At 49.3% G+C, this 19,805-nt stretch overlaps 1 protein-coding gene across 16 annotated transcripts in view; it reads right to left on the bottom strand.

Moving 5' to 3' along the window:
• Positions 1-19,805, bottom strand: part of RYR1 (ryanodine receptor 1) — a 207,866-nt gene that overhangs the window by 44,022 nt on the left and 144,039 nt on the right. For 12 of the 16 annotated variants that reach the window (XM_053401808.1, XM_053401813.1, XM_053401815.1 and 9 more), the window contains 12 exons: positions 17,629-17,643; positions 15,478-15,648; positions 13,579-13,638; positions 13,284-13,421; positions 11,662-11,774; positions 9,483-9,579; positions 8,196-8,302; positions 6,887-6,938; positions 5,722-5,796; positions 4,364-4,463; positions 1,769-1,848; positions 166-242 (listed from right to left, as the gene is read on the bottom strand). In XM_053401808.1, coding sequence (XP_053257783.1) covers positions 166-242; positions 1,769-1,848; positions 4,364-4,463; positions 5,722-5,796; positions 6,887-6,938; positions 8,196-8,302; positions 9,483-9,579; positions 11,662-11,774; positions 13,284-13,421; positions 13,579-13,638; positions 15,478-15,648; positions 17,629-17,643 — 1,085 coding nt within the window. The remainder of the gene's footprint in view (positions 1-165; positions 243-1,768; positions 1,849-4,363; positions 4,464-5,721; positions 5,797-6,886; positions 6,939-8,195; positions 8,303-9,482; positions 9,580-11,661; positions 11,775-13,283; positions 13,422-13,578; positions 13,639-15,477; positions 15,649-17,628; positions 17,644-19,805) is intronic. The other 4 variants (XM_053401810.1, XM_053401816.1, XM_053401818.1 and 1 more) reach the window with 1 other exon arrangement.

The following is a 19,805-nucleotide window of genomic DNA, read 5'->3' as shown; positions in this document are numbered from 1 at the left end:
GATCCATCGTTAGCCATTTCTTCTGGGTTTTATAACCTCCTGCTGTTTTAATGCATTTACAGGGCCGTGGTATTTTCTTACGGGTTTTACGGTTTGGCAGCACTCAAATGTATAAGCAGAAGCATAAAAAAGGTAAAAAAAGAAGAACAAAATGCTTCTACACACCTGCATGTCTGCATCAGGGCCTGGAGGCTCAGGAAGAATCCCACCTCGTGTTTCTCCTTCAGATAATCCAGCATTTTCTGAGGACAGGGAGAAAGTCAGCATAGGGAGGGGAAGAGAAGTCCCACTTCTGACTCTTCCAAGCACAAAACTACATGTTAAAGACGTTGCATTAGATGTGTATTCACAGCAGGTGTGTGTTTCTAATGGCAGCCATAAAGAGAGCGAAATCCAGACCAGGAACCCTTTCCATCCACACCACGTTCACAACAACAACAAAACCCCTTCCCAAAATGGAAGCAACTCAATTCTTACCAAACTAAACCTCCCAGGAGTGCCAGTTTGGCCCTGCGACCGTGGGTGCCCGGGACTGTGGGCGTCATGTGCACGCATGGTCCTGAAATTTGTGGGTGCTCAGCCCCTTCATGGAGAATTTTGTGGGTGCCCAGGCACCCAGGGAGTTGGCACCTAAGAAACCTCTGGATGCGTATTGTGCTCTTGGAGGCTTTAGTTTGGCCAAAACTGAGTATGTACTTTCAGAGTTAATGCTAAATACAGTGGTACCTCAGGTTAAGAACTTAATTCGTTCTGGAGGTCCGTTCTTAACCTGAAACTGTTCTTAACCTGAAGCACCACTTTTGCTAATGGGGCCTCCCGCTGCTGCGCTGCCGGAGCACAATTTCTGTTCTCATCCTGAAGCAAAGTTCTTAACCCGAGGTACTACTTCTGGGTTAGCGGGAGTCTGTAACCTGAAGCGTCTGTAACCCGAGGTACCACTGTACATTTCTTCTGGTAAATGAGCCACTGTAGCCGCTGGAGGGCTGGGAAAATTTGTGTCCCAGGCTTTTTAGATTCGTTGACCTATGAACTATCTGAAATCAAAGGGGCGCTTTGGTTTCCAGATGTGAAATGCATTGGCAATATTTTCAGTTCTCCCGCTGCACTACAGTGGACCCTCTGGATACGAGTTTAATTCGTTCCAGGGGTCCGTGCACACCCTAAAAAATCTGCACCCAGTGGCGCCGCTTCTGCGTATGTGTGCTGCGCGATAGTGTGCTTCTGTGCATGCGCGCAGAGCGCTTCTACGCATGTGCGAGCAGTGAAACCTGGAAGTATACTTCCGGGTTTGCCGGTTTCCCAACCCAAAGTTTACGTTACTCGAGAGTATCGTAACCCGAGGGTCTACTGTATTTAGTGCAAATTCGGAACAAACAGCAACCCACAGAAAAACGCGATTGACATTTGCCCCGTTCCAGCGGTAAAGGGTGGGTTTGCCAGGGAGGGAAAGTGGTGGGGCAAGTGGAAGTGTGGATGGGCCCTCAGTTCAAAGCATGTTTCTATATCGAGTAAGAAATGGGAGATGAGTAAAGGAGGAGTAAGTAATGAGTAAGCCTTACAATAAGTTAGTATCAACTTAAACAATAAAAACGGCTAAAAAGGCAGTTTCATAAAAGAGATCTACCTTTAATTACAAAAGCCACGTGGTTAAATATACAACTTAGCACAACGCACCAATATGCAGCAATTTAAACTCAAATCAGCGGCAAAGTTCATAGGCAGGGAATGAATGACTTGCCAAGGAGCCTCGTGCCCCTGGTCCTCCTACCTGCTGCACTTCCTCATTGCCACCATTCAGGATGGAGATGCCCAGCTTCAGGGTAGAAGATACCATAGCGCCAGGCTCCCCTGCAGAGACAGGGAAATGATTTATTACACTGACATCTGTGCTACAACTCCCATCCTTCTCCCTGGCTACTGGCCACACTGCCTGGGGCTGATGGGAGTTGGAGTCTGGCAACATCTGGAGGTTCCCCATCCCTGCTATGTAGCTTGGGGCTCAGGCGCATGAAGGAGCACCTCCTCTCCTTGTCTGCACCTGCCCATGCTCTAAGATCTATGTTTAACAACAACAACAATAATAATAATAATAATAATAATAATTTATTATTTATACCCCGCCGATCCGGCTGGGCCCCCCCAGCCACCCTGGGCGGCTTCCAACCGAATATTAAAAACAATACAGCATTAGACATTAAAAACTTCCCTAAAGAGGGCTGCCTTCTGAGCTACCGTATTTTTCCGTGTATAAGACACGGTTTCTTCCCCAGTTTTTTAGGTTTAAAAAAGTGGCTCGTCTTATCCATGGAATACAGCAATTAAATATATAAACAAATGCGGTACTTGCTCTAGCAGTCGCAGCTCCTGGCAGTGGCGAGCCGCAGAGCCTCCATAGTCTGCTTGCCTCCTCCCACTCAGCCCACCCTACAGCTAGGAGGGAGTCTGGAGGCGGTCTGTTTTTTGCGCGCGGCTCCATTTGCGCGTGGGCGGTGCAACGTTACACGGGAGGAGTGAGGCGATCAAAGTAATACCCCCCCTGCGCCTTTCAAATCAGTGAGAAATCGCACCTTGCGCTCCTCCTGTGTAATGTTGTGCCGCCCGCACACAAATGGAGCTACGCAAAGACGCCGCACAGAAAAAACGGATTGCAGAAACCACCTATCAGCTGCCCGATCACTGCCAGAGGCTGCCAATCGCACTCCCGATTGCTGCGACAAGGGCACCTGTCTATTGGCTACCGCAGCGGCAATTGGGAAGACAATTGGTGGCCAATGGTGGTGAACAGCCAGCTGATAGGTGGTTTCTGAAACGTGAGCGGTTGCATGCTGCGTTCTGGCGGGTGAGCGATTTTCACTAACACGCCCCAGCAATCAACCGGCCAATTGCCGCTTACAATCACGGGCTCACGCTTTGTTCCCATAACCCCCCCCGAAAGCTCATTTTCTAAATTTTGAGGCCCCCCAAATAGGGGGCATCTAATACATAGGTGGGGACGCAGGGGATGCTGTGGGTAAAACCTCAGCGCCTAGGACTTGCCAATCGTCAGGTCGGCGGTTCGAATCCCCGTGGCGGGGTGCGCTCCCGTTGCTCGGTCCCAGCACCTGCCAACCTAGCAGTTCGAAAGCACCCCCGGGTGCAAGTAGATAAATAGGGACCGCTTACTAGCGGGAAGGTAAACGGCGTTTCCGTGTGCTGCGCTGGCTCGCCAGATGCAGCTTGTCATGCTGGCCACCTGACCCGGAAGTGTCTGTGGACAGCGCTGGCCCCAGGCCTCTTAAGTGAGATGGGCGCACAACCCTAGAGTCGGGCACGACTGGCCCGTACGGGCAGGGGTACCTTTACCTTTAATACATAGGTAAAGGTAAAGGGACCCCTGGCCGTTAGGTCCAGTCGTGACCGACTCTTGGGTTGCGGCGCTCATTTCGCTTTACTGGCCGAGGGAGCCGGCATACAGCTTCCGGGTCATGTGGCCAGCATGACTAAGCTGCTTCTGGCAAACCAGAGCAGCGCACGGAAATGCCGTTTAGCTTCCCGCCGCAGTGGTACCTATTTATCTACTTGCACTTTGACGTGCTTTCGAACTGCTAGGTTGGCATGGGGGCATCTTATAGACGGAAAAGTACGGTATTTGATATGGCAGCCTAGGAACTCCAAATATTTCCCTTGCCCCATGCAGGGGCTCCGTACTGTCTGTGTCCACAGGATTGCCAGCATGGAATCTGACCAGGATCCTAGGACCCACAGTGAGTTTCTCGCTGGGCCTTGTAGCTGAAGAATGGGAGGAAAGCTTCTTCACCCCCAACAACCTCATCCAAGGCCTCCCAACATGGGAAACCTGAACCCTGCCAAGGGAAGAAGGGCCGCTTCTGTAGCAAAGTATTGGAAGACACAAGAACTACCCACGCTGGAAGAGTGGCAGACGAAGGTGATCGACTACATGGGACTGGCGGAGATGACGGGCAGAATCCGTGACCAAGGGAAAGAGACGGTGGAAGAAGATTGGAAGAAATTTAAATTTTATCTTAAAAACTGTTGTAAAATCAGTGAGTGTTAAAATGTCAGGGGTAAAACATAGCAGATTTGCAGCGATAAATGATTGGACAAGAGGAAAAAAAGGTTAAAGAAAGGGAATTACAAGTAAGTTAGATCAGGGGTTGCTGAAAAAGTTTAAAACAGGGATGCAGAAAAGGGAGGCATGGGGAAGTCGTTGAAATTGGGCATAAGAAAAAAAATTTATGAAATTATACATGTTTATATGTTTGTTTGTTTGTGTATTGTTGTTTGTAATGTCTTATAATATATGTTGAAAAACCAATAAAAATTTTATAAAAAAAAGAAAAAAAAAAGAAGGGCCGCTTCTGACCTTTGCAGGCGCTAATCATCTGCAGAACCATCTCGGCTGCCCCGCGGTTGTGCAGGCGGGATTGCTGATAAAGGAGCTTCTGCTTCTCCATCTCCTTTTCCTGCAAGGAGGCAAGACAGTGCGAACTGAGGCAGGGCTGTCTCAAGCATAGGTGGTGCTGGGGTGCAAAGATCCACCCGGCACCCCCCTCCTAGGTTGCCCAGTCCCAGGCGCGCAGGAGGGAGGAGCTGGCCAGCCGACTCAGCATCTTGCTGGCTTGGTCGCCCCCAAACTGGCGATGCAGATGGGTGGGTTCTTCCCCGGACTCAACTCTCAGGCCCCAGACTCTTGGCCTGGCGCCCCTGAGAGCCCGGTGCCTGGGTGCACCGCACCCCTAGCGCCTATGGGTAAGACGGCCCATAGTGTCAATCATCATTTCCTTGAGGGCTGCCTACACTTCTCCCTCTTAGTTAGGAAAGCCGCTTCTTGCACCACCAGGGCTGCTGCGCAAGGGAGGGCAGGCTGGAGGGCCAGCCACATGGCTCTAGCTGGAGAATCCATGTCTCTGGGCCTGGGAGGTCAGGTGACCCGATCTGGCACCACCAGCTGATATAAAGCTTTCAGAGTGGCTGCTTTCCTTCCCTGAGCAAGGTCACCCCCACCTGTTCACCTGGGCCCTCCTAGGCCTAAATTACCATCATAGCCAGCCTTGTTTGGAATCCAATGAGCGTTGGTACACTGGCCAGTTTTTGGAACGTTATGCAGAACCACTGAGTTGATCCCCAGATTAACAACTTGGTCCTGACCGCAGCCTTCAATTTTAGCACTGTTTCTCTGCATTCTTTCTCAAGCTACCTCACCCACTCCAGGTGGACCAGGAAGGTATACATTGGAACAGTGAAGATACAATTGTCCCACTAACCCAAGATGGCAACTGCAGGTGTACGTTTGCTCAATCAAGTCTCCCTTGGTACCTGTGGCATCTCCTCTTCGTCTCTCCTCCCGCCACCCCCACCCCGTCCCACATTGCAATTAGGCCGAAATAACAAAGCACACTGCGATTTTGCAAATGAGACAATCTTTCAAAGGCCAATAGGTCATAGGATAATGGTCGACTGATGGGAAGTTGTATGACCTCCCCGCAAACAAATCGTGAAAGGTGCGCAAGGAAGAGCAGGCATTGTATAACCTCTGCACAAGCTTTTCGTGCAAACAAATCAGGGTGAACGATGGTCAATCAACAGGTTGCCTGGAAGTTGCCCAAGACTTTGTAAACGTACACCCAAGTTTTTGGAGGTTTGAGAACGAGCGGGCAAATGTTTGCTGAAAGTTCAGAAACCTCTCGGGGCGGCTGGACGCAGGGGGTGGTGGTCCTTTACCTCGAAGGGAACCTCAGCCTCTTCCCCTTCTTCGCCATTTTCTTCACCTTCTTCTCCTTCGTTGATGTGGCAACTCTGGAGTCCAGGGGACCAAAGGATAAGAGGGATGAGCACGTAAACAAAAAACACCGTCACACATCGGAACTAGCGACAGAACCTCAGAGCTCTTTGCGGCTTGCTCTAGAGCAGGCACGTCCAACAGGTAGATTGTGATCTACCAGTAGATCACTGAACATCTGTGGTAGATCACTGGTAGATCGCTGGCTCCCCCGAAAAAAGCTCTACAACTTTGACCTGAACCCCGCAAAACAAGGTTTCTTCTCCTAAAAAAAGCTCAAAAACTTTGACCTGACCCCCCCCAAAGGGGTAGATCACTGCCAGTTTTTAACTCTGTGAGTAGATCACAATCTCTTGGGAGTTGGCCACCCCTGCTATAGAGTCAGCTCTTGATTCAATAAACCTGCTGCCCCCCAACCCAGCTGTTGTGGGCCTCTTAGAGAGGCAAACATAGCTCACTAACCTCCATTTGTCCACAGGGGGACTTGGCGAAAGTCATCTCTGAGTAACATGCTGGCGTTTACTGATACTAGCACAGCAACCTTTCCCAACCCAGTGCCCTCCAAATGTTTTGGGCCACAACTCACATCAGTCCCAGCCAGCAAGCGCTCTTACATTTTCTCCCACATTTTCTGCATGCCAGATTACATGTTAAAGGCACAGGAGTAGGATCAATAAAAAGGGGTGGCATACATCACGACAAGCTTCAGCCCTCCTTCTGAGGCCTCTAACGTGCCATACAATTAAAACGCACCATTTTCGACAGTCATGGCTTCCCTCCCCAAAGAATCCTGGGAATTGTAGTTTGTTAAGGGTGTTGGAAACTCCTATTTCCTTGCAGAGGTACAATTCCCAGGCAGATTTAACCATCAACCCCTCTTCCCAGGGAACTATGGGAATTGCAGTTCTGTGAGGGAAACAGGGGGCCTGCTCTCAGGACCCTCAGCAAACTACAACTCCCAGAATTTTTCCAGGAATTTTGGCTGTTTAAAGTGGTGTAATAGTGCTTTAACTGAATGGTGTGGCTGTGGTCTGGGAACGATCACACACTACATCTTTCTTTCTTTCTTTTGCAGAAAAAAACACATTAAAATGGCCTGTCTCTCACCTTTGCCATGATGTCAGCATATGCCATATACAGATAGTCTTCGTCCAGTTTGCTGAAACAAAACAGAGGAGGCTCAGGTTCTATGTGCTGAAACCAGCCTGTCCGCAACACTTGCTCCCAGTGTTTGTTTATTTTATCGTGCTTTTAAATAATAATAATAATAATAATAATAATAATAATAATAATAATGCAGACAGAGAAGAGCACCTCACAGTTACTATCCCATAATCATAATGCAAAGATGTGACTCACATTACAAACTAAGCTGGGGAATAATGAACATGGTCCCCACAGCATAATTAGACTGTCTACCTTTCGACAAACTTGCTTCCATGCAACAGATTTGCTCTTGTTCAGACATAGGCATTATTCCAAAGTCTAAAGAACCATTATTTATTTTCCTTTTGGGGGGAGTGGTATAATCTTTTTTATTGAGTTTTAATTCAATAACATTTAAATTCAAACATTAATCATCATCATCATTTAGGATTCCCTGAATCCTTAGACTCCCTTCCACCCTTCCACGGTTACCATTTTCAATCTTTTTCAACCACGTCACATATTTCCTCTATTTTTCTTAAATCATCCATTTTTACCTTAGCATTACTCAAATCCTGCCAAAGGTTTTAGTTGTTTACAGTGTTCTCTTAAGTGAAAATTTCCCATTCCTTCTTAAAGTTTCTCTCCTAAAGAACCATTCTGACTGGGCGTGGTGGAGAAAGATCCTTATGTGGTGTAGTGGTTAAGAGCAGTGGACTCATATTCTGGGGAACCGGGTTCGCTTCCCTGCTCCTCCACATGCAGCTGCTGGGTGACCTTGGGCCAGTCACACTTCTCTGAAGTCTCTCAGCCCCACTCACCTCACAGACTGTTTGTTGTGAGGGAGGAAGGGAAAGGAGAATGTTGGCCACTTTGAGACTCCTTAGGGTAGTGATAAAGCGGGATATCAAATCCAAACTCTTCTTCTTTTTTTGTGGCGGGATCAATGTCTCCTAGCTATGATAGCTACACTCTGCCTCCACGGATGGAGGCAGGAATGATTCTGAATACCAGTTGCTGGAAGCCACAGAAAGGGAGTGTGTTCCCGTCTCGGGTCCCGTTTGCTAGCTGCTGACAGGCATCTGGTTGGCCGCTATGAGAACAGGATGCTGGACTTAGATGGCCCATTGACCTGATCCAGAAGGCTCTTCTGATGTTCTGAATGCTCTGGCTCAATACAAGGCAGCTTCCAATGTCCCTAGCCTCTTTATCTCAGCTAAAAAGTCCAACCTGGCTCCGATCCCACACATGCACCCTGCCTGCGACTCACCTCTTCTCGGTCAGCGCTGTCCTGCTGAAATGAAGGATGAGCTGATGCAAAGGATCCGGTTTCTTTTCTGCCTCCTCCTCTTCTTCTTCTTCCTCCTCCCCTGGTTTCTACATCCCATCCCCCCGGCAAGAACAAAAGGGAAACAGTGTTAGAGGCTAATAATAATAATAATAATAATTTTTATTGCTATTATTATTATTATTTATTATTTATACCCCGCCCATCTGGCTGGGTTTCCCCAGCCACTCTGGGCAGCTTCCAACAGAGTATTAAAATACAGTACAGTGGTACCTCAGGTTAAGTACTTAATTCGTTCCGGAGGTCCGTACTTAACCTGAAACTGTTCTTAACCTCAAGCACCACTTTAGCTAATGGGGCCTCCCGCTGCCGCCATGCCACCAGAGCACAATTTCTGTTCTCATCCTGAAGCAAAGTTCTTAACCTGAGGTACTATTTCTGGGTTAGCAGAGTCTGTAACCTGAAGCGTATGTAACCTGAAGTGTATGTACCACTGTAGTCTGTTAAACATTAAAAGCTTCCCTAAACAGGGCTGCCTTCAGATGTCTTCTAAAAGTCTGGTAGTTGTTCTTCTCTTTGGCATCTGGTGGGAGGGCGTTCCACAGGGCAGGCACCACTACCGAGAAGGCCCTCTGCCTGGTTCCCTGTAACTTGGCTTCTCGCAGCGAGGGAACCACCAGAAGGCCCTCGGTGCTGGACCTCGGTGTCCGGGCAGAACGATGGGGGTGGAGACGCTCCTTCAGGTATACTGAACCAAGGCCATTTAGGACTTTAAAGGTCAACACCAACACTTTGAATTGTGCTTGGAGCAGCTGTCCCCTGGAGTGTTATGGGATTCCTGATGCTATGATAGGGATGGGGGGAAGAAAACCATAGAAAAGCCTCTTCCTGGGAGACGACAGAAAAGGGAAGCTGCCAGGGCATAGCACCTGGTATGTATTTATATATATATAGATAGATAGATAGATAGATAGATAGATAGGTTGGAAACTCAGTGGCTCATTCCACACCTAGCTCAGCACCTCTCTTGTTCTCCTTCCATTCCTGTTATTAACTTGAAGCCAGAACACTGCTCTTTGCTGCCAACGAGTCAGGCATATAGAGGAATTCCACCACAGAGCTGTCTTGTGGTACATGCCCCCCTGTGTGTGCGCATGTGCGCGCGCACACACACACACACACACACACACACGGCATCCAGCTTTCCATTTAATGCTAGAACTTCAGGCTGCACGTAGCATTTGGTCCCATTCTTTCCCCAGGACTCACAGACAGATCGTCAATCATCCTGTCTTCAAAGGGGTGCTCTTCGGTAAGGATCCAGGACAGCTTGTAGCTCTCCAAGTACATGTTGCAAGCCCGGTGCCTGGAAAGGAGATGGGGCAGGTCAGCCATTAGCCCAGCTCTGCCCTGCCTGCTTCATGTAGCGAAGAGGTGCGCAGGAGCGGGGTACCATGCTTGTGAGATCACTTTGCCCCATATATGCCCCCTTTATGTTAGGATTTTTATCCATCCATGCTGCTCCAGCAGTAGCACTATGTTTTGTGTATATCACGTGAGTGAGAGAGAGTGAGACAGGAAGTCTCATTACTGTTGGAAGTTGGTCGCACTTCTGAAAGTGTTGTTTTTCTGTACTGGTGCTCAGAGAGCACAGACATGCTGATGGATTCTCTGTATATAGGTAAAGAGACCCCTGACCATTAGGTCCAGTCGTGGCCGACTCTGGGGTTGCGGCGCTCATCTTGCTTTATTGGCCGAGGGAGCCGGCGTACAGCTTCCGGGTCATGTGGCCAGCGTGACTAAGCCGCTTCTGGAGAACCAGAGCAGCACACGTAAACGCCGTTTACCTTCCCGCTGGAGCGGTACCTATTTATCTACTTGCACTTTGACGTGCTTTTGAACTGCTAGGTTGGCAGGAGCTGGGACCGAGCAACGGGAGCTCACCCCATCACGGGAATCGAACCGCCGACCTTCTGATCGGCAAGCCCTAGGCTCAGTGGTTTAACCCACAGCACCACCCGCGTCCCCTCTCTGTATATATAGACTGTAAATAAAGTAGTTTTAGAACTACGATTGACTCTTTCTTCTGCTATGATACGCCAGAAGACGAGTGTGCTCCTCTCGGGAGAGAGGGGTCGCTTTTCACCGGTCTCTCTGGACTGAGGGAGATTTACAGCCAGGGAGGACCACCGGAGAGACGCCCCAATGACTTGGGAAGTTTCCAACACTTTAATCTGGGGAACAGGAGCTGCTACAGGTGCCAAGTAACACCCCTGCCACACTTGTAAGAAATCAATCTTTTGATGTGGCAGTCCCCACACTTCGGAACTCCCTGTCTATTGATGTCGGCCGGGTGCTTTCACTGTACTCCTTTCGGTGCCCACTAAAACATTCTTTTGTTTAGGCAAGCCTAACCAGGCATGTAGAATGCTGAGATGGGATAGCTCAGTCAGTAGAGAATGAGACTCTCAACCTCAGGGCCATGGGTTTGAGCCCCATGTTGGGCAAAGACATGACCCTTGTGATCCTTTCGAACTCTATAATTCTACGTGGGTTTTCAGCTTATCATTGATTTTAATTATTTTTTTTTAATTTTTCAAACGGCTGTTTTCAATTGTTTTTTTCTTTTACTGGTGACATCACCATCCTCTTTTCGTAAACCGCTTTGAGGTTTTATTGCAACGCAGCAGCATATAAATCTTATGGAATAAATAAATAATTCCCTCCCCACCCCATGGCACAGCCAGCTAGTGGTCCCAGCAATTAAATAAATAAATTTTTATTTATACCCCGCCCTTCCCGGTTCAGAAAACCGGGCTCAGGGCGGCTAACAACAAATTTAAAACACTTAATTGATGCAACAAAAAACAGCTTAGAAGACAGTATAAAACATGAATAACAATAAATTCAGAATTAAAAAATCAATTTAGGGGGGAAATCCATCCAATAAACATTAGATCACCAGGGCTAGCTGGCTAAATTAGCCCTATCTGGGCCAGTGAGGAGACCAGGGGAGAATTAGCTGTGGGATCCCAGAGCGGGTAATCTTCATAAAAAGGGGAGGGTGAGGGAAGGAAGGGGAATAAAAGACCAGGCTAAGTTCAAGTTGAAAGCCAGGCAGAATAGCTCTGTCTTACAGGCCCTGCGGAAGGAGGTTAAATCCTGCCGGGCCCTGGTCTCATGGGACAGAGCATTCCACCAGGTCGGAGCCATCACTGAGAAGGCCCTGGCCCTGGTGAAGGATAATCTGACTCCCTTAGGGCCCAGGACCTCTAAACTATGATTATTCATGGACCTTAAGGTCCTCTGCGGGGCAGGCCATAAGTGCCTGTGTGGTCACAGAGACCTCCCGAACCCACAGCTGGGATGCCGGAGGGTTTGCGTGGATCGAGCCAAATACAACTCAAGAGGCTGGAGCTCAAAACCTCTCCAGATCACCTCAACTCACCTGGGCAGGTTGTAGAGGGGCGTCATGCGGAAGCAGGCCACCACGGCTCGCCGCCGTTGCTTGGAGAGCAGCTTGTGCCACACGGCCTTCTTTGACTTGTAAGGATGCTCCGTCTGTGGGGTATGTACATATCTCACTGGGGTTGGAGGGCTGGGAGACTCCTCCAATCATTTCCCACCTACTTTCCCCTCTCCCTTTTCCAGCATGCTTCCTCCTTCTGACCCCTTGTCTCTGAGGGATCTCATGAAGGTGGCTGGAGGCTTCAGGGCAGAAAATCGTTTGCAGGTGTCTACGAGGGCACCTCTCCATTCATAAGGAAATCAGCCCTGGGTGCTCACTGGAAGGACAGATCGTGAAGCTGAGGCTCCAAGACTTTGGCCACCTAATGAGAAGAGAAGACTCCCTGGAAAAGACCCTGCTGTTGGGAAAGATGGAGGGCACAAGGAGAAGGGGACGACAGAGGACGAGATGGTGGGACAGTGTTCTCGAAGCTACCAACATGAGTTTGACCAAACTGCAGGAGGCAGTGGAGGACAGGAGTGCCTGGCGTGCTCTGGTCCATGGGGTCACAAAGAGTCGGACATGACTAAACAACAACAACAACCAGGGCACAGGAGGTGTAGCTCAGCCACAGAACACCTGCGCTGCCTGCAGAAGGTCCCAGCTTCAGTCTCTGGGAATCTCCAGGTAGGGCTAGGGAGGTCCCATGCCTGAAATCTGGGACAGCCACTGCAGGTCAGTGTAGATGTTACCGAACTGGATAGATTCAGAGAGAGGCAGCTTTCTATACTCCTGTTCCACCCATGTCAGATCTGAGGAGGGGATTCCAAGTGCACTAGAGTTAACTAGACAGCCCCAAAGGGAACTGAACTGCCTTCTGCAGCTATCCTTTCAAGCTGTAGATGTTTTAATGAACTCCTCTGTAGGGAGCTCTCCGTTTAACAGAACAGCAGAAGTGATGGCAACCCATTAAAAGCATAGCTGTCAACTTACAGATTTGAAAATAAGGGACCAGCAGCCTCAGAAATAAGGGACCAGCGGCCAAAATAAGGGATTTTCAGAGCACAGGGAGGTTCAACTTCTGAGCCCCTCCCAGCCAAAGGCAGAAAGCCCAGCCAGCAGCCAAACAAAGCCTCAAGCGGTGGTTCCCACAGCGCAGCAACCCAGCAAAGGGGATGCAGCAAGGAAAACCACCGTCACCTCTCCGCTGGGAAGCGCTGAGCAAAGGCGAGTCCCCAGGCAGCGCGGCCAATTTGATCGGCACAAGGCATGCAAGCTCCACCCCCCAGTCGTTCTTAAGACTCCTTATTGGGTGAGCAATGCAGCCAAGCAACACAGTTGGAGCCTCCCTCCTCCCTGGCCGGCAGGGAGGGAGGGAGAGGAGCTGCTTCCTTTGAAACCCGGGAAATTTAAGGGACATCATCAATCCGGGACAGCAGCAGGACACAGCGCTGGGATAAGGGAATTTCCCACCAAATAAGGGACAGTTGACAGCAATGATTAAAAGTTGAAGGCCCTTACCCAGGTGAGCCACTTAACAGTTGCCTAGATCACCTGCTGGTTAAATCTGGCCACATTCTTCTGCCTGCTAAACCCAGCTTGCCAGCTTTCTTTGCCTGTACCTGCTCCAGGTGGTAGAGCACAGCCGAAACCTCCTGAACCCGTTTGACAATCTTCTCCGGATTGTTGCTGTCCTCGGCTTTGCCAGACATCTCCTTGTAAAGGGCCATCTGCCAGCGCATGGACGAGGAGTTCTCACACTGCAAGGGGGGAAAAAAAGATGGGCGTCACTGCAGTTGAGAAAGACGGGCGCCCCTCATTCAGGGTAAGGAGGCCTGACTTGCTCCCTCACTAGTCTGGGAGGTGTATTTTGAACTTGCAAAGATCTCATTCCTCAAGCATTCTTGTGACACTCACCTTGCCCTGGAGGTGCAGGTTGTTGTTGAGGAATTCACGTACCTCCTCATCAGTGTCTTTCTGTAGAGAGATTGAAAGAAAGAGGAGGCCTTCATATGAGAAAACGTGAAAGGCAACAGTCACGCCTGATATTATTTGGCAACAAGTACCTGTGATCTGTACTGTGCACATATGCTTATGGTACTATATTATTGTACTATATTTATGATTATGATTATGATTATATTAACTACATTTATATCCCACCTTTTGTCCAAAGAGCTCAACACGGTTCTCCACTTCCCCATCGTATTGTCAAAACAACCCTATGAGGGAGGCTAAGGCTAAGAGAATGTGACTGCCTCACTCAATGAGCTTCATGGCTGAGTCGTGATTTGAAGCCCAGTCTCCCAGGTCCTAGTCCAAGACCACTACAATGCACTGGCTCCCATTCAGTGTAACTATGGGGATATCCTTTCCCTCAATCAACAAATAGTCCAGGGTCCTGTAAAGACTTCATTTGTTCATAAAATAATAGGGTTATTCTTGCCTGCTGCCCGGTTGGCACTGACCCGAGACAGAGCCTTCTCGGTGGTGGCTCCCTGTCTGTGGAATGCTGCCCCAGGTGAAGGGCACCTGCCTCCCTCAATACAGAAGAAAGTTAAAAACATTCCTGCTTACCCAGGCATTTAATGGCTGAGAGATACTGGCCACGGCAACCATGAAATTAATAACTGTGAGGCAATGTGATTGTTTTTAAATGCTTCTTGATGTTCTAAATGTGTCTGAATTTTTTTGATGTTTTCACGTACAGTGGTACCTCTGGTTACGAACTTAATTCGTTCTGGAGATCCGTTCTTAAGCTGAAACTGTTCTTATCCTGGGGCGCGCTTTCACTAATGGGGTCTCCTGCTGCGGCACGCGCCTCTGGTGCACGATTTCCGTTCGTATCCTGGGGCAAAGTTTGCAACCAGGAGCAGCTGCTTCTAGGTTAGCAGAGCTCGTAACCTGAAGCATTCGTAACCAGAAGCGTTCATAAGCAGAGGTACCACTGTATGTTTTTATTCAATTTCAAATTGTACTTTTAAAAATACTTTTGCTGTTTGCCACCCTGGGCTCCTTTGGGATGAAGGGCGGGATGAAATTTGGAAACTAATACAGTGGACGCTCGGGTTGCGAACGTGATCTTTGTGGGATACACGTTCGCAAACTGCAGCATTCGCAACCCACATCTGCACACACGAGGGTTGTGATTCAGCGCTTCTGCGCATGCGCGACCGCTGAAACCTGGAAGTAACCTGTTCCGGTACATCTGGGTTTTGGCGGGCCGTAACCCGAAAAAGGGACGCGGGTGGCGCTGTGGGTTAAACCACAAAGCCTAGGACTTGCCAATCAGGAGGTCGGCGGTTCAAATCCCCGCGACGGGGTGAGCTCCCGTTGCTCGGTCCCTGCTCCTGCCAACCTAGCAGTTTGAAAGCAGGTTACAGTGCAAGTAGATAAATAGGTACCACTCTGGCGGGAAGGTAAACGGCGTTTCCGTGCGCTGCTCTGGTTCGCCAGAAGCGGCTTAGTCCTGCTGGCCGCATGACCCGGAAGCTGTATGCCAGCTCCCTCGGCCAATAAAGCGAGATGAGTGCCGCAACCCCAGAGTCAGCCACGTCTGGACCTAATGGTCAGGGGTCCCTTTACCTTTACTAACCCGAAAAAATGCAACCTGAAGCGGCTATAACCTGAGGTATGACTGTATACTTGTATTTCATTATAATTTTTTAAAAGTATTCTAAGTCCTCTTCCTCCAGCAGTGGCAAGAAAGCTGACCATTGCCCCCTTAGCATTGGGAGACTTGGAACCCCCACTTCCAAACCTCCCTGTGTGAAAGAGGCAGATAATTATTCCCATGCCCCCCCACAACCTTCTCACCAGGGCATAGCGTATCTTGGCCAAGTTGATCAGCTCCTGGTCGGTGGGGGAGCACATGTTCAAGCCAATGGGGAGCATCTTCTTGAGCGTGGCCACGATGAGTGATGTCTGCACAGAATAGCGGTCCCCACGCCTCTTCTTCTTGGTCCGCTCCTGGTCTGAGCCACCCGACTGGGAGGAAAGTTAGGAAAGGGAGACAAGGGGAGTTAATACTGTGCGGGGAGTTGTGGCAGGGGGACCGGCCACTCGGGCTATCCTACGGCATGCCAAGAGATCAGCTGGGCAAAAGCTTAACGGCCAAGCGCCGCTCTGAGGATTCAGTGAGGTTTGGGGCGCGGGGGTGGGAGGTGGGGTCTAAAGGCTCCTCCCGTGGGAGAATGACGGGCGAGTGTTTTCCTTCGCGAGAAGACAAGAGGAAGAAGAATCCCCAGCAATGGCCAACGTTGTTCCTCGCACAAAGGCACTCCACGGGGGTAGACGTCCTTTGAGGTCTGCTCCAAATGTAGGAAAGTCTTTATTACACGGAATATTCAAACGGGGGTGGAGGAAAAATACGTCCATTGTTACTTCTGAGGTGTTCTGCCAGGGGTGCATGGATCAAAAACCCGCAAGCATGCACCGGCTTCTTGATCCATAAACTGGAGACGAAATAAAAGAAAATGCTCACACCGGGTGACTTCAGAAGCAGCAATGCACATGGTTTTCACCCTACATGAGAGCCGTCCTCATGTACGGAAAACGTCCTGAACGAATCAGCCTTATGGGGATGAGAAGGAGGCACTGGGGGGTGGGGTGGGGTGGGAGTCTGGGATCCAGCGCATGGCAGTGTAGACTGGGAGGACGGCTGAGGGTTGGGTAGTGTGTAAGAGATCCAGCAATGTGTAATTAGAGGCACAGAAGAGGCTTGGTGGGAGGGCTTTGAAGGGATCTAGGCAGTACCAGAAGAGAACAGTGCAAGCGACTGGGTCGCACACAGCTTTCCCAAACCTCGTGCCCTTCGGATGTTTTGGACTACAACTCCCATCAGCCCCAGAACAGGGATGATGGGAGTTGCAGTCCAAAAGTTTGGGGAAGGCTGGTCTCAGGTGTATAAGGCAAAGACGGCCTAGTAAGCAGGAGACAGATTTTGGAATCTCATTGATGAAGGCAGACAGGGTTGGGGATGAGTGGGGAGAAGGACTGAACTTGCATGAAATGGAGCAGCCGCCATCCCCGACCCCTGGAAAGGTAACGTGAACCAAGACACCCTTGTCTCCTTCCCCGCCGTGCCTTTGTCCTCCTACATTCCGCTGTGCAAAAGAGCCTTTCTAACCTCTACACATAACCGCACACAGAGACACACAGCACCGTTGGCAGCCAAGACACATAATCTAACACGTGTGGAGTCACGGGCACCCTCCCTCCCATGTGGTGGCAGGGCAGCAGGCAGTGGCAAAGGATGTCACAACAACTGGATTATGGGATCTGGGATCCAGAAAGTAGGGGAGGAGAAGAGATGGCAAATAGGGGAAACCCCGGAGTACATGGGTCCAGGTTAGGGGACGGAGATCTGTGCATGGCCCAATGCATGCTGGGAGAGGAAGAAGGCTTCCAGAAACGAGCAAATGGAGGGGTTTTTTTAAGGAAGGGGCCACTTGCGGTCAGAGGCTTCAGGACAGTCTGGCCAGGGAGACAAATGACGTAACTCTGGAAGCAGGGGTGCGTCGTGCCCTGAAATATGGCGTCTTGTCCAAGGGCATGATGGGAGCTTGGTCCCGCCAACGGAGGGCACTTGGTGGCTCGTCAGTGCCAACCCATCGGATGCATGATGCGTTGCTGCCACAGCCACAGAAAGCCACTGCGTTCTTGCCATCCTCCATGCAGCTGCGAACCCTTCCCTCTCTCCCGGCACCCCTGTTTATATCGAGATCATGGCTGCCAACTTTTCCCTTTTCTTGAGAGGAATCCTATTCGGAATAAGGGGATTTCCCTTAAAAAAAAGGGAAACGTTGACAGCTATGATCGAGATGGTTCTCTCCCAGGAGGAGGGAGGGGAGGGTTACGGCAGAGATGTGCACTGCACCATGCTGTCTCCACAGGATCACCCCCCCAAAAAACCCCCGACAACAACAACAACAAAAGGGGTGGCGAAACGTCCGTTATTTCGCTAACCTGGCCTTCTCCAGACTAAACTCAACACAGGCGAGGGGAGAAGAGGGAGACAAGACAGAAGAGGAGAAAGAGAAGGTTAGACGGAGTGGCAAAGTCCCCTCCCTCTCACACAAACACCCGGCAAAGAATTCAGGGAAGGTCCAAGAACGTCCAAAGCTGTCCACCGGCATCTTTCTTCTCCCCACTGCCCTGCCCAAAGCGAGCAATCCGAAGAGCGAGAAAGCCGCTGCGTACAGGAAGAGGCCCAGGCCCAAGCCTTGGGCAGAATTTGGCTGTCATGGAATCTTCCCGCTCTTTTGTGTTTTTGTTTTCCAAAAGAAGAGAACCAGGTTTCTAGTCCTCCCTGTTCACAAGAGGAAGGAAAGCAAGCAGGCAGGTCTGCTGAGGGATCCTTGAGCAGGACATCCGTATGGTTAAGTGGAGGGGCTCTCTGATGCCCCCCAAACCGTGATGCCCTTTGTCAACCCATGGTGTCCTCCCTCCCCACTTTACCCCAGCCTAACCCGCCCTCCTAGATCTCCAACACAAAAGCTGCTTCTTGGGCCCAGGCTTCATGCATGCTGCAAAGAGATAAGAACTGAATTGTGCAAGCGTGGGGTGGGCGAGGAAGCAGGCGACTGATGGTTCAAAGAGCAGGTGGCAGCCAAGTTGAAAGGGTGGGGGTGGCAGGCCCTCTCAGAGGCAGCCTGTGGCAGATTGTGGTGCAGCTGGAGATGGTGATGGGGTGCATTTGGCTGAGCTGGGGGGTGGTCCACTTCAACATGCAGTAGGTACCCCACAAAGGAAAAGACAGTTTTAATAATGTTGTTCAACTATTACCACCATTGCTTATTAAATTTGTATACAGCCCACCATATTAAAACCTTTTTTTTTCCTCCAGTAGGAAACGGATTTATTCCAGCTGTATTGCAAGTGATTGACATGAAACTTTGTGCCCAACTTCTATACGGCACACCAGTGTGGATTTCAGGTGACCTCAAGAGGTTGGATAAATTTCACGCATCCCTTCTGAGGTCATTATTAGGACTTGCAAACTCTGTAAAATATGAAACAATATGTTGTGAGCTGGGAATATTGCCTTTATCAGTAAGAGCATGGCTGAGGACCTTGAAATATTGGATCTTCCTCCATTATAGAGCCCTATCCCCTAATTCTCTACTTTACGATCTTTTAAGTGACAGTGCAATTCACAATCTATCATTGACTTGCAGGAGAAAACTGGATTCGATAGGGCTCACTCTAACTGATTTTGAAATTTCTGATCCCAAAGATACATGGGAAATTATCAGGAAGACTCTTACAGAAAAAAGTGTTCTCGCCATGCTTGAGGTTGCAAAGCACAGCACCTGCTCTCCTATCCACTTAAATCTCCCTTTGTGTAGAGATTTCCAAAAGGGATACATGACAAATCTGAAGAAACATGAATCGTGTAGGCTCTTTATGTTGGCCAGATTTAACATGTTTCCCTCGGCGGTAGTGAGAGGAAGATACTTAGCTATCCCAGAATCAGAGCGTCTCTGCAAATGCAGAAAACAGGAACCCGATACTCTAGAGCATATATTCTTTTCCTGTGATTTTGGCAGTTATGCCAGAAGACAATTATTTGAGGCCCTAAAATTTAATAGACAGTTTTTTACACAACCAACTGTTCAGGACCTGCTGGCGGACAGCGATGATCAAATTACTATTATAGTGGCTGAATTTTTAAGTGCTGTCCATGAAGAAAGAATGGGCCATGATAAAGAGACTTAGTGGTTCTTAATGGTAGGTGATGTTGCTGTGTTGTATTATATTATCTATGTACTTCGATTTATTTTTTGGAGTTAAGAATAGGACTGGGATAAATTGTGTTCGCTGAGCCCGTATTTTATAGAGTCTGTATATGATGTTTGTTTGATAATGTGTGGTGTGCTATGCCTAATAAAGGATTTTGAATTGAAATTTGTATACTGCCCTTCATCCGAAGATCACAACAAAAAAATAATTTGCACAGGTCTTTTCTGTCCTAACAGATTACCCCAGTAATCCACACAACAGCCCTGAAAGGCAGGCAGGAGTGATTACTGGCATGTTAGGGGGAGGTGGGACCGGGACTGAGCAATAAGGGTTTGCCTAAGGGCATCTGATAATCTCATGGCTGTGTTGGGGACTTCCTGTTCCACAGGAAGTCAACACTT

This window comes from Podarcis raffonei, chromosome 8 (genome assembly GCF_027172205.1).
Source record: "Podarcis raffonei isolate rPodRaf1 chromosome 8, rPodRaf1.pri, whole genome shotgun sequence".
NCBI classification, from domain to species: Eukaryota; Metazoa; Chordata; class Lepidosauria; order Squamata; family Lacertidae; genus Podarcis; species Podarcis raffonei.
This window is presented reverse-complemented; position numbering and strand designations above follow the sequence as displayed.